This window comes from Mobula birostris, chromosome 6 (genome assembly GCF_030028105.1).
Source record: "Mobula birostris isolate sMobBir1 chromosome 6, sMobBir1.hap1, whole genome shotgun sequence".
Classification (NCBI taxonomy): domain Eukaryota; kingdom Metazoa; phylum Chordata; class Chondrichthyes; order Myliobatiformes; family Myliobatidae; genus Mobula; species Mobula birostris.
In genome coordinates, this window is record NC_092375.1 from 97029514 (window position 1) to 97042003 (window position 12490).

At 45.1% G+C, this 12490-nt stretch overlaps 1 protein-coding gene across 1 annotated transcript in view; it reads left to right on the forward strand.

The window, feature by feature from the left end:
- The window catches only part of ppef1 (protein phosphatase, EF-hand calcium binding domain 1), a 276249-nt gene that overhangs the window by 37596 nt on the left and 226163 nt on the right, over positions 1–12490 (forward strand). The window contains exon 8 of the mRNA XM_072259727.1: positions 1732–2139. Within this exon, the coding sequence (XP_072115828.1) occupies positions 1732–2139 (408 nt within the window). The remainder of the gene's footprint in view (positions 1–1731; positions 2140–12490) is intronic.

Below are 12490 nucleotides of genomic sequence, written 5' to 3' on the forward strand. Positions count from 1 at the left end.
AGGGGGTGGAATAATAAATAGCAGGAGGAGAAATCGATGTTCATGCCATCAGGTTGGAGGCTACCTAAACAGAATATGAGGTGTTGCTCCTCCACCGTGAGAGTGGCCTCATCATGGCAAAAGAGGAGCCCATGAACTGACATATCGGAATGGGAATGGGGATAGGAATTAAAATGGTTGGCCACCAAGAAATTACACTTTTGGCAGATGGATCAGAGGTGCTCGACAAAGCCATTACCAAATCTATTGTATATTGTTTCTCATTTACATAGGAACCTATTGAAGTTGTGGAGGATGACGTGTTGGATGTGGGGGCCCATGGGGTGGTAGGTAAAGACAAGAGGATCTCTACTCTTATTAAGCTGGTGGGGCGATGGGGTGAGTGTGGATGTCCGGGAAATGGAGGAGATGCGGATGAGGACAGCATCAATAATGGAAAAAGGGAAACCTCGATATCCAACGCATCTGCAACTTCAATGGGATCGTACCACCAAACATATCTTTACCACCACTCCCCCACCTGGCTCTGCTTTCTGCTTTCTGCTTTCTGCGGGGATCACTCTCTCTTGTGTTTTGTTGTCCTTTCATCCCTCCCCACTAATCTCCCTCTTGCCACGTCCCCCTGCAGGTGACAGAAATGCTACACCTGCTCATTTACCTCTTCCCTCACCTCTATTCAGGGCCCCAAACAGTTCATCTAGGTGAGGAAACACTTCACCTGTGAACCTGCTGGCACTGTCTTTTGTATCCGGTTCTCCAAATGCAGCCTCCTCTACACTGATGGGACTCGATGTAAATCAGGGGACTGCCTTGTCGAGCACTTCTGCTCCTTCACCGAAAGTGGAAACCATTTTAATTCCAATCCCCATTCCTGTTCCAACATGTTGGTCCATGGCCTCCTCTTTTGCCATGATGAGACCACAGTCAGGATGGAGAAGCTACATGCCATATTCCATCTAGGTAGCCTCCAACCTGATGGCATGAATATCGATTTCTCTTTCCAATAATTTTTTCCTCCTTCCCTCTTCTAATCCTCACTCTGGCCTCTTTCCTCTTCTCCTCATCTGCCTATCACCTTCCACTGTCACCCCTCCTTCTTCCCTTTCTCCTATGGTCCACTCTCCTCTCCTATCAGATTCCTTCTTCTGCAGGTTTTCCCACATTCACATGGCTTCACTTTTCATATTCTAGCTCATCCTCCTTCCTCTTTGTGCACCTTTTTATTCTGGCATCTCTCCCTTCCTTTCCAGTCCTGAAGAAGGGTCTTGGCCCCAAGTGTCAAATATTTATTCATTTCCATGATGTTACCTGATCTGCTGATTTCCTCCAGTATTTTGTGTTACCCAGAATGAACTGTGGGTAGGTCCTTCAAATGGTACCTGTTACCAAATCTATTATGTGTCAGGTACCTTTTGAAAGATCACACACACATCACCTGTATGCTCTCATCATCCCTGCCTGTTGTTAAGCTTTGTGATGCATTCTCTGGTCTTAAGCTACCTCTAGAGCTGATGCTTTTGAGGGTTAATTTAGTGTTCCTCGTGTTTTTCAATAAGTAATTTGAAGGTGATTCTGAGGATAGCTGTCATTCATCAGCAACATTAGATTCAATTGCACATAACTGGCTTGGCATCTTCTGGCAAAAGCTGGAGATAACTCTTACATGCTATTTTTTTCTGATGATATGTGTTAATGCCAGTGTTGGCATTAAGATTCATGCATTCCTTTTAGTTTAAATCCCTACTCAGGGTACAGAGAAGTCTGGAAAAGTGTGAAGAAACATGCCAGAAGAAACACTGTTTGGAGCAATATCCTTCAAAGAAGCTAGATCATGATGGCAGGGTCTGTGAAACACTGCTGAATGACCAAGGCAACAAAAGGCTTGACTCATCACCATCTTCATCATCTCCCTCAATGTCAACTTGTACTAAGCATTATGAAGACCAATGCCACTTGAGTAAATGTGCCATGTCCCCGAGCAATTCAAACTACCAACAAGATCAGATGTTGGATTGTAACAAACACGAGATGACTGAGTACAATGTGTACAATGCCACCAAAATCTTACACATGTCCTACATGAACTGTGCAATGGAATTTCCTGAAGTACCACCAAGAGAAGAACTGGAGTGGAAGCAGGTGAACTGACCAAAATATTGATAGTTATTATAACAGGAACTTTAGCACTGTCAAAGCCTCTATTAATATTCTCCATGTCAGCACCATCAAATCCTCCAAATAATGTTAGAAATCTCTGTTCACAAGCAAGCTCCCCAAATCACGTTCTATTTTCAAAGTTATTCTGGGGTTAGGATCATAGAATTTAGAGTTATAGAGTGATAGAGTCATAGAAAAGTGAGTCATAAAGTCATAGAACAGACCTTTTGGCCCATCTAGGCCATGCCAAACCATTTAAGCTGCCTACTCCCATCGACCTGCATCAGGACCATAGCCCTCCATAACCCTGCCATCCATGTACCTGTCCAAACGTCTCTTAAATGTTAAAATCAAGCTCACATACACCATTTGAGATGGCAGCTCATTCCACACTCTCACAATCCTCTGAGTGAAGAAGTTTCCCCTCATTTTCTCCTTAAGCATTTCATCTTTCACCCTTAACCCATGACCGCTAGTTATAGTCCCACCCAACCTCAGTGGAAAAAGTCTGCTTGTATATTCTACCTATACCCTTCATAATTTTGTTTATGTCTATCAAATCTCCCCTCAATCTTCTACTTTCCAAGAAATAAAGTCCTAACCTATTTAATCTTCCCTTATAACTCTGGTCCTCCAGACCTGGCATCATCCTTCTAAATTTTCTCTGTACTCTTCCAAACTTATTTACATTTTTTCTGTAGGTGAGTGACCAAAACTCGAAATTAGGCCTCACCAATGTCTTATACAACTTCAACATAACATCCCATCTCCTGTATTCAGTACTTTGATTTATGAAGACCGAGGTGTCAAAAGCTTTCTATCTACCTGTGCTGCCACTTCCAACAAATTATGGACCAGTATTCCCAGATCCCTTTGTTTGACGGCACTCCTCAGTGCCCTACTGTGTCAGACCTACCGTGGTTGGTCCTACCTCACACTTGTCTGTATTAAATTCCATCTGCCAGCTTTCAGCTCATTTTTCCAGCTGGTCCAGATCCCACTGCAAGCTCATTAACCTCATTAACCTCATTACAAAAGGAAATAGAAAAGGCATGTCAAAAGAGCAATGTTATGACAATCATGGGAGATTTTAACATGCATGTTGATTGGGAAAATCAGGCTGGTAATGGATCTTAAAAGAGTGAGTTTTTTGAATGCCTCCGAGACGGCTTTTAGAGCAGTTTGTTGTTGACCCTATTAAGGGATCAGCTATACTGGATTGGCTGTTATGCAATGAACTGGAAGCAATTAGGGAGCTTAAGATAAAAGAACCCTTAGGAGCCAGTGATCACAATATGATTGTATTCAATTTGAAATTTAATAGGGAGAGAGTAAAGTCTGACAAAACAGTATTTCAGTGGAGTGAGGGAAATTACACTGGTATGAGAGAGGAGTTGGCCAAAGTAAATTGGAAGGAGATGCTGACAGGGGTGACAGCAGAACAACAATGGTGGGGGTTTCAGGGGAAAATGAGGAAGGTGCAGGACAGATGTATTCCAAAAATGAAGAAATGCTGAAATGGCAAAATAGTATAACCGTGACTGACAAGGCACGTCAAAGCTATTGTAGAAGCAAAAGAGAGGGCATACAACAAAGCAAAAATTAGTGGTAAGACAGAGGATTGGGAAGCTTTTAAAAACCTACAGAGAGCAACTAAAAGAATCAATAGAAGCGAAAAGATGGAATATGAGAAAGCAAGCTAGCAAACACTATCAAACTAGATAGTAAAAGCTTTTTCAAGTATGTAAAAAATAAGAGGTGTCAGTGGATATAGGACTGCTAGAGAATGAGGCCAGAGAAATAATAACAGGGGACAAGGAGATGGCAGATGAACTGAGTATTTTGCATCAGTCTTCACAGCGAAAGATGCTAGCAAGTGTGCCAGATGTTGCAGTGTGTGAAGGAAGAGAAGTGAGTGCAGTTACAATTACAAGGGAGAAGGTGCTCAAAAAGCTGAAATACCTCTGGTCATTTTTATTCACATCAATTACCAATTTCCAATAAATGTTCAGAATGTATTTATATAGGAGTACTTATATAGGGGCATTTATATAGGGGTACTTATATAGGGATATTTATATAGGGGTATTTATAGGGATTTTATGTAGGTGTCATGGTCCAGCCCGTGAAGTCTGCATTCCGGTTCACAGTCCGGTCCGTGGACTCAGGACTCCGGGTCTTCCAGCTGCCCCTTGTTTGAATTAATCATAGGCACCTGATTGCCATCTTTGGGCTTGCAATATAAGTAGCCTTGGGATTGAGTGTAGGCAGGCTAGTTGAAAGAACCCATAATATGCAGCATTTGGTTCAATATAAGAAAGCACAGGCAGTGGTGAGAAGAACTATATGTCAAGCTAAAAGGGCAAGTTGGAGGAGTTTTTGTGACAAGGTAGGAACAACAACACCTGTGGGAGAGATATGGGGAATGATTAAGAGGATGGGAGGAGATAGAAGGGAATGGGAATATCCAGTAATGTTATCTGAGGAGGAAACTGCAGTCTCCAGTAGGGATAAGGCTGAGGTCATGGCCAAGTCATTTGTACTGATACACAGTTCAGAAAATTTGTCTGAAGAAGGGAGAAGAAGGGAAAGAATAATGAGCCAACACCTAAGTGTGTTAAGGAGGAGGGAAGGAACAGATATAATTGATGATCCATTTACATTAGCAGAAATGGTGAGAGCAATAAAGAGATTGAGACCAACCTCCCCAGGGAAAGATCTGATATGCTCTGTGATGCTAAAAAATCTAGGAGAAGGAGTGCTCTTGAAGTTGCTGCATTTTTATAACAGAGTGTGGGGGGAGGGAAGATTACCAAGTGCATGGAAAGAAGCAGTAGTAATTCCAATAAGGAAGCCTGGCAAGGATCTGTCAAAACCCACTAGCTACAGACCAATTGCATTAACATCAAGTATATGTAAGATAATGGAAAGGATGATAACAGAAAGGTTATCATATGAGCTTGAGAAAAGAGGAATGCTGGCAAGTTATCAGAGTGGTTTTAGAAAGGGAAGGAATTCCATGGACTTAGTGATTATGTTAGAGACTGAAATAAGGAAGGCCCAGGCAAATAGAGAGTCAGTAGTGGCAGTGTTCTTTGACATTAAAAAAGCCTATGATATGATGTGGAAGGAAGGATTATTAATTAAACTGCACAAGATGGGGGTTGGTGGGAGAGTTTTTAATTGGATTAAAGATTTTTTGTTTGGTAGAAAAATTCAAGTTCGGATTGGATCAGAATTATCAAAACAGTACATAGTGGAAAATGGCACACCTCAAGGTAGTGTGATTAGCCCATTACTTTTCATGATTATGTTCAATGATGTCTTCACAAAGGTACCAGTGGATATAGGTAGGTCACTGTTTGCGGATGATGGGGCCTTGTGGAAAAGAGGCAGGAACATGGACCATATAATCAGGAAACTACAAGAAGCAATTGATGAAGTGGTGGAGTGGGGTTATGATTGGGGATGTAGATTTTCAGTAGACAAAATTCAAACTGTGTTTTTTACCAGCAAAAGGGTTGAGGTAGGGAAGAAGTTAAGGATGTATGGGGTTGAATTAGAAAGGGTTGCATCATTTAAATTTCTGGGAGTTATATTTGATTTACGATTAACATGGGCAGACCATATCAGGGAAGTTGAGGAGAAATGTAAAAAAGTAATAAATGTGATGAGATGTTTGACTGGTAGGGAATGGGGAGCAAGTTGTTCAGCTTTGAAGAGAATGTATGTGGCTTTAGTGAGATCTGTGTTGGACTATGGAAATATAGTATATGGATCAGCAGCTAGGTCTCTTATAAGGAAACTGGATGTGATTCAGGCTCAGGCCTTGAGAGTGTGCAGTGGGGCTTTTAAAACGTCACCAGTGTCAGCCCTACAGGTAGAAATGGGAATAATGCCTTTGGAACTAAGAAGGATGCAACTGATGGCAAACTACTGGGCTAACTTGCAGGGGCACAATGATTCTCACCCTACTAAAGGAGTGTTGCAGGAGTGCTGGGAAAATGGGAGGTTTCAGAGGGATACCTTTAGTCGGGTAGGGAATGATATCACGAAAGAATGTGGAGTGTTTGATCTGAGGAGAAGTCCTTCAGTAGTTTATCCGGTTGTAGCTCCATGGAAGCTTGTATGGCCTGACATAGACTGGCATTTGTTAGAAGTAAAAAGGAAAGAAAGATATAAAACAGATTTGGTAAATGCATTTAACTGTCATGTGATGGAAAAGTATAGTGATTATACTCACATTTATATGGATGGTGCGAAAGAACCTGAAACAGGAGTGACAGGGTTTGGGGTGGTAATACCAGTAAAAGAAATTGGAATCAGCAGAAGAACATCTAATAAGTTAGGAGTGTTTACAGTGGAGATGCTGGCGGTGTTGGTTGCGTTGCAATGGGTGCAGAAAGCCAGACAAGTCAAAGCATTGATATGTTCAGATTCATCCTCAGTTCTAGCAAGTTTAAGGTCTTTTCACACAAACAGTCGGCAAGATGTACTTTATGAAGTCCTTCAGTTAGTTACAAAAATTGCAAATCAGGGAGATCAGGTAAAATTTCTATGGGTTCCAGCACATGTAGGGGTGAAGGGGAATGAGAGGGTGGATGAGTTGGCAAAGAGGGTGTTAAAGTAAGAAAATGTGGAAATGCACATTAGTATCAGTAAAGCAGAGGTTAAGTGTGTAATCTGGGGAAAAAGTCAACCGGATGTGGCAAGAAAGATGGGACAGGGAGGGGAAAGGGAGGCATTTATATCAAATACAAAAGAGTGTTGCGGTTACTAGGGTAGGTAATGGAAACAGAAGAGAGGAAATTGTGTGGACTAGGTTAAGGCTGGGGCATTGTGCATTAAACAAAACATTGAAAATGATAGGGAAACACCAGACAGGATTGTGTGAGGAATGTCAGGAAGAGGAGTCAGTAGAACATGTAGTTTTGTGTTGCAGAAAGTATGGGATACAGAGAGAGATGATGAGAAATAAATTAAGGGAGTTGGGGATGCAGGAATTCACATTAAAAGGGTTGCCAGGCATGGGTGAGAGAGCACAAGTCCGGGTATTTTTAGTGTTTTTAAGGAGTACAGGGGTTTTTTTTATAGAATATGATGAATAAACAGGAATAGGATACTAGGATGGTCAAAGATGGGAGGGTGAAGTGTAGGTTTGTGTGTGTGTGTGTGTGTGTGGTCTAGTGCACATTCTGGAGCAGAGGGTGATGGTAATGCACCATTAAGCTGGATGCCAACTGCCGTAAAACAAGATACAAACAGATAGTGTAGGCTGCTGGTTTGTCTTGTCAGTTTCCCAGAGAGCAACCTGCTGATGGAAGGCTAGTGAAACCGTTTGTGATCTCTAGGCCTGGTTGGAGGACCACTGCTTCATGGAGCCTTGTTGCCACTCATTGGAGTGGTCTTTGTGGTATGGATTCGGCTGTTTCCTGGGCCAGCTGAGTGGAGTGGCTGCCAGCCACTCCTAGCTAGGTAGGGATCTAGTTGTTTCCGTAGCCAGCTGAGGTTGCTGGCCGAACTGAGACTCGGAGCTTCCCTGGAGCAGAGATGGAACTGTCTGTTGTTCTTTGGTGTTTGTCTCTTGTCCTTGCCTCTGTGGGGTAAGCCAGGCTGTTTTGCTGTTGCCCTGCGAGGAGACCTGCCTTGTCTTATCCTTGCCTCTGTTGGGTAAGTCCAGCTGTTCTGCCGTTACCTGATGGAGGGACCTGTCTCACCTTGGTGTGGAGATGAAGTTGAGTCCCGGCTTGTCATAGGATAAGTCCCAATTCTATATTTGTGTTGTGTTATGTTAAAGATGAGTCCTGGCTTGTTGAAGGATAAGTCCCGGCTCTATGTTGATGTTCAGTTCCCATTCAGTCTCTCAGCTCCAGTCTTTGAGTTATCAGCCTCTGCATTTCAAGATAAAGACCCCAAGCCTCAAGGATTCCAAGCCAAGCTGAAAGCTCAAGACCCCAAGCCTTGAGGATCCCAAGGCAAGCTCAAGACCCCAGACCCCAAGCCTTGATCCCAAGGCAAGCTCAAGACCCCAGACCCCAAGCCTTGAGGATCCCAAGGCAAGCTCCAAGAACCCAAGCTTCGAGGATCCCAAGACCCAGGACCCCAGCCTCAAGCCATGTCATGTCCTTGCCTGGTTCTGGGGTCTGAGCCCGAGGCAAGACCCAGGTTCTGGGTCCCTGTCCAGTCTCGGGCTCGGAGTCCAAGCCTTGTCTCCTAGTCCTGGTACCGCTTTCCCTACCAACTCTGCGTACTTGTCCCTGCTCCTTGCCTGAATCCTGTCACGTCCCTACTCTAGTCAAGTCCTGTTCCTTGTACTTCAGTGTTTGTGTCTTGCATTTGGGTCTGTTTCCAGCACCCCATTGTGACAATAGGGGTATTTATATAGTGGTATTTATATAGGGATTTTATAGGGGTATTTAACTTCATGAGGGGCATAGATAAGGTCACAGTAGTTTTCTCCATGATTGGAAATAAAAAAACTAGAGGAGTAGAGTTGAATATGAAATGGGAAAATTTAAAAGGAATCAGAGTGGTGTGTTTTTCAGAGGGTGGTGAGCAAATGGATTGAGCTGCCAGAGGAAGTGGTGAAGGTGACTGCAATTACAATATTTGAAAGATATTTGGACAGGCACATTGCTATGAGAGGTTTCAAGGAGTACGGCCAACCGCGTGTAAATAAGGCCAGCCTGGATAGTTAGGATGGATGGACAGGAACCCTTTTATTATGTATAACTATGACTATTGTTACGTACCCCGTAACTGGGTTGCCAAACCAACAGAAATGGATCACTCAGTTGGAGTCTGGATTACTAGAACTAAGAAAGTTTTATTAAAGAGACAAGCAACACAGTAATCGAAAGGATAATAAATGCAACAGTTCAGCAATGATAAACACACATGTGCACAGAATTAACATAACAGCATCAATCAAGCTCTATCGTTGTCTAGGGGTAAATGACCAATTTCAAAGTGACACAAAGTTCATTCCAATTTATTTCAGTTCGCAGTAATCGTTGCCATGGTGATGGACAATGTGGGGGGAGGGAGGGAGAGAGAGAACGACTGATCATTCAGACACGGCTTCCACTTACAGACCGGCGATATTGCTCACAAACAGCTTCTGGGTGGGTCCTTTGTGATGTCACCTGAGGTCACCGACTGTGACCCCTCCTCCAGATGCGGTCGATCCTCTGCAGTGAACCTGGCACCCAAGCGAGGGTGGACACACACCGGGTTCCCGCTGATCGTACCTTTCTACCCTGTGCGTTTAAGGCTGATCCCCCGATCAGCCGTCCAAGAGCTTCCCACCGACTCATGAGAGGCGCACCGCTTCCAGGGTCTCGTTACCTCGAGTGTCGTGTGTGTGTCTTGCCTTAGCGAACCTGTCCTTTTTTTATCCCCCTGCTGGGGTATCGCCTGTCCATCACTTCAAATGGTTCAGGGTTCAAAGGGGGGGCCGCTCCAGACAGCTCTCTCTCTCCCCCGTCCCTTCATTACACATCTCCAGATGCTGCTTCATTGTTCTTTATCTCTTCACCCCTGAGGACAGGTGGCAGACCAACTGCTGATGCCACTGATGCTAACCCAGGCCAGCAAACATCTTAATTTATGTGTATTCTCATCACACTATAAAATTAGTTCATAAAATTGTTTGGATTTTAGTATCTCAACTCCTGTTCAGAGTAGAAAATAATATTATTTATTCTTATTCTGAATTAAATTTACCAAATAATGATTTTAATAAAACTAATGCATTATTATAGTTTATGGCTGAGTTCACGGTAACTTTTAACATTTAAGTAGTGCAGATTTTGCAGAAGTTGGTTTCAGTGAAATTTGTTCTTCACCGAGCAAGACATGTTAAATTACTGAATGATTAAAGAAGGATATTTGATACTTCATTAACATAGCAAGATGTTTCAAGTTATTGGGAGAGTAAGAGAGAGGAGGAGAAGTGGAAGCACCTAGGTAAGGATGAGAGGGAGGGAGGGAGGGAGGGTGGGTGGGAGGGAGTAAAAGAGAGAGAGGAAGAGATAAAGGGGGAGGAAGAGAGGGGGAGGGAGCTGGAGAGAGGGGGTTGGAACCTGGATAGGGATGAGAGGGAGGGTGAGGGATAGAGAGAGGGAGGAAGAAAGAGAGGAAGAGAGGAAGAGATGGGGGGGAGGAAGAGAGGGAGGGAGAGAGGGGGCTTGGAACCTGGGTAGGAATGAGAGGGGGGGAGAGGGGGAGGGAGAGGAAGAGATGGGGGAGAGAGAGGGAGGGAAAGAGGGGGGTCAGAACCTGGGTAGGGATGAGAGGGAGGGTGAGAGGGATAGAGGAAGAGAGGGTGTGTGTGAGAGAGAGAGAGAGAGAGAGAGAGAGAGAGGAAGAGATAGAGGGAGGAGGGGAGGGGGGAGTGAGGGAGAGAGAGGGGGTTGGAACCTAGGTAAGGATGAGAGGGTGAGAGAGAGGAAGAGATGGAGGGGGAAATGAGAGGGGGGGTCGGAAACTAAGTAGGGATGACGGGGAGGAAGAGGGAGGGGGAACTGGAGAGAGGAGGGGGGAGAGGAGCGGGGAGAAGGGGGGGTCAGAATCTGGGTAGGGATGAGAGGGAGGGTGAGAAGGATAGAGAGGGAGGAAGAGAAAGAGGAAGAGGGCAGAAGAGAGGGGAGGAAGAGAGGGAGCTGGGGAGGGGGGGGTCAGAAACTGGGTAGGGATGAGAGGGAGGGTGAGAAGGATAGAGGGAGGGAGGGGAAGTGAAGGAGGGAGAGAGAGGCGAGTCAGAAACTGGGTAGGGATGAGAGGGGAGGGAGAGAGGGAGCTGGAGAGAGAGGGAGAGAGAAAGAAAGAGGGGTTGGAACCTGGGTAGGGATGAGAGAGAAGGTGAGAGGGATAGAGACAGGGAGTGAGGCAGAGGGAAAAAGTGAAAGAGGAAGAAGTGGAGGCCCTTGGGTAGGGATGAGAGGGGGGGGAGTGAGGGAGAAGTGGTGGAACTTGGATGGGGATGAGTGAGATGTTGGGAGAGATTGGGAGCAGGAGGGAAAGAGAGAGAGGGAGAAGTGGTGGCACCTGGTTATGCACCAAAGAGACAGACAGAGTGAGAGGGAGAGAGGGGGGTAGAGAGAGAGTGGGAGAGGGAAAGAGAGAGGCAGAGCGTGGGAGAGAGGTGAAGTGGTGGTACGTAGGCAGTGAGGGGAGAGAAGGAGGGGGGAGTGAGAGTGCGAGAGAGAAAGAGGATGGGGAGAGTGAGAGGGAGGGTGTGAGAGAGGGAGAAACTGTGGCACCCAGGTAGTGATGAGAGGGGGAGAGAGAGAGAGGGAGAGATGAAAACATAGAAAATAGGTGAAGGAGTAGGCCATTCAGTCCTTTGTGCCTGCACCGCCATTCAGTATGATCATGGCTGATCATCCAACTCAGAACCCTGTACCAGCCTTCCCCCCTCGCCCCCAAACCCCCTGATCCCTTTAGCCACAAGGGCCATATCTAACTCCCTCTTAATTATAGCCAATGAACTGGCCTCAACTGTTTCCTGTGGCAGAGAATTCCACAGATTCACCACTCTCTGTGTAAAGAAGTTTTTCCTCATCGTGGTCCTAAAAGGCATCCCCTCTATCCTCAAACTGTGACCCCTCATTCTGGACTTCCCCAACATCGGGAACAATCTTCCTGCATCTAGCCTGTCCAATCCCTTTAGGATTTTATATGTTTCAATAAGATCCCCCTTCAATCTTCTAAATTCCAACAAGTATAAAAACATAGAAACATAGAAAATAGGTGCAGGAGTAGGCCATTCGGCCCTTTGAGCCTGCACCGCCATTTATTATGATCATGGCTGATCATCCAACTCAGAACCCCGCCCCAGCCTTCCCTCCATACCCCCTGATCCCCCTAGCCACAAGGGCCATATCTAATTCCCTCTTAGGATTTTATACGTTTCAATCAGATCCCCCCCTCAATCTTCTAAATTCTAACGAGTACAAGCCCAGTTCATCCAGTCTTTCTTCATATGAAAGTCCTGACATCCCAGGAATCAATCTGGTGAACCTTCTTTGTATTCCCTCTATGGCAAGGATGTCTTTCCTCAGATTAGGGGACCAAAACTGCACACAATACTCCAGGTGTGGTCTCACCAAGGCCTTGTACAACTGCAGTAGTTCCTCCCTGCTCCTGTACTCGAATCCTCTTGCTGTGAATGCCAGGCATGCAATTCGCCTTTTTCACCGCCTGCTGTACCTGCATCCCACTTTCAATGACTGGTGTATAATGACACCCAGGTCTCGTTGCACTTCCCCTTTTCTGAATCGGCCACCATTCAGATAATAATCTGTTTTCCTGTTTTTGCCACCAAAGTGGA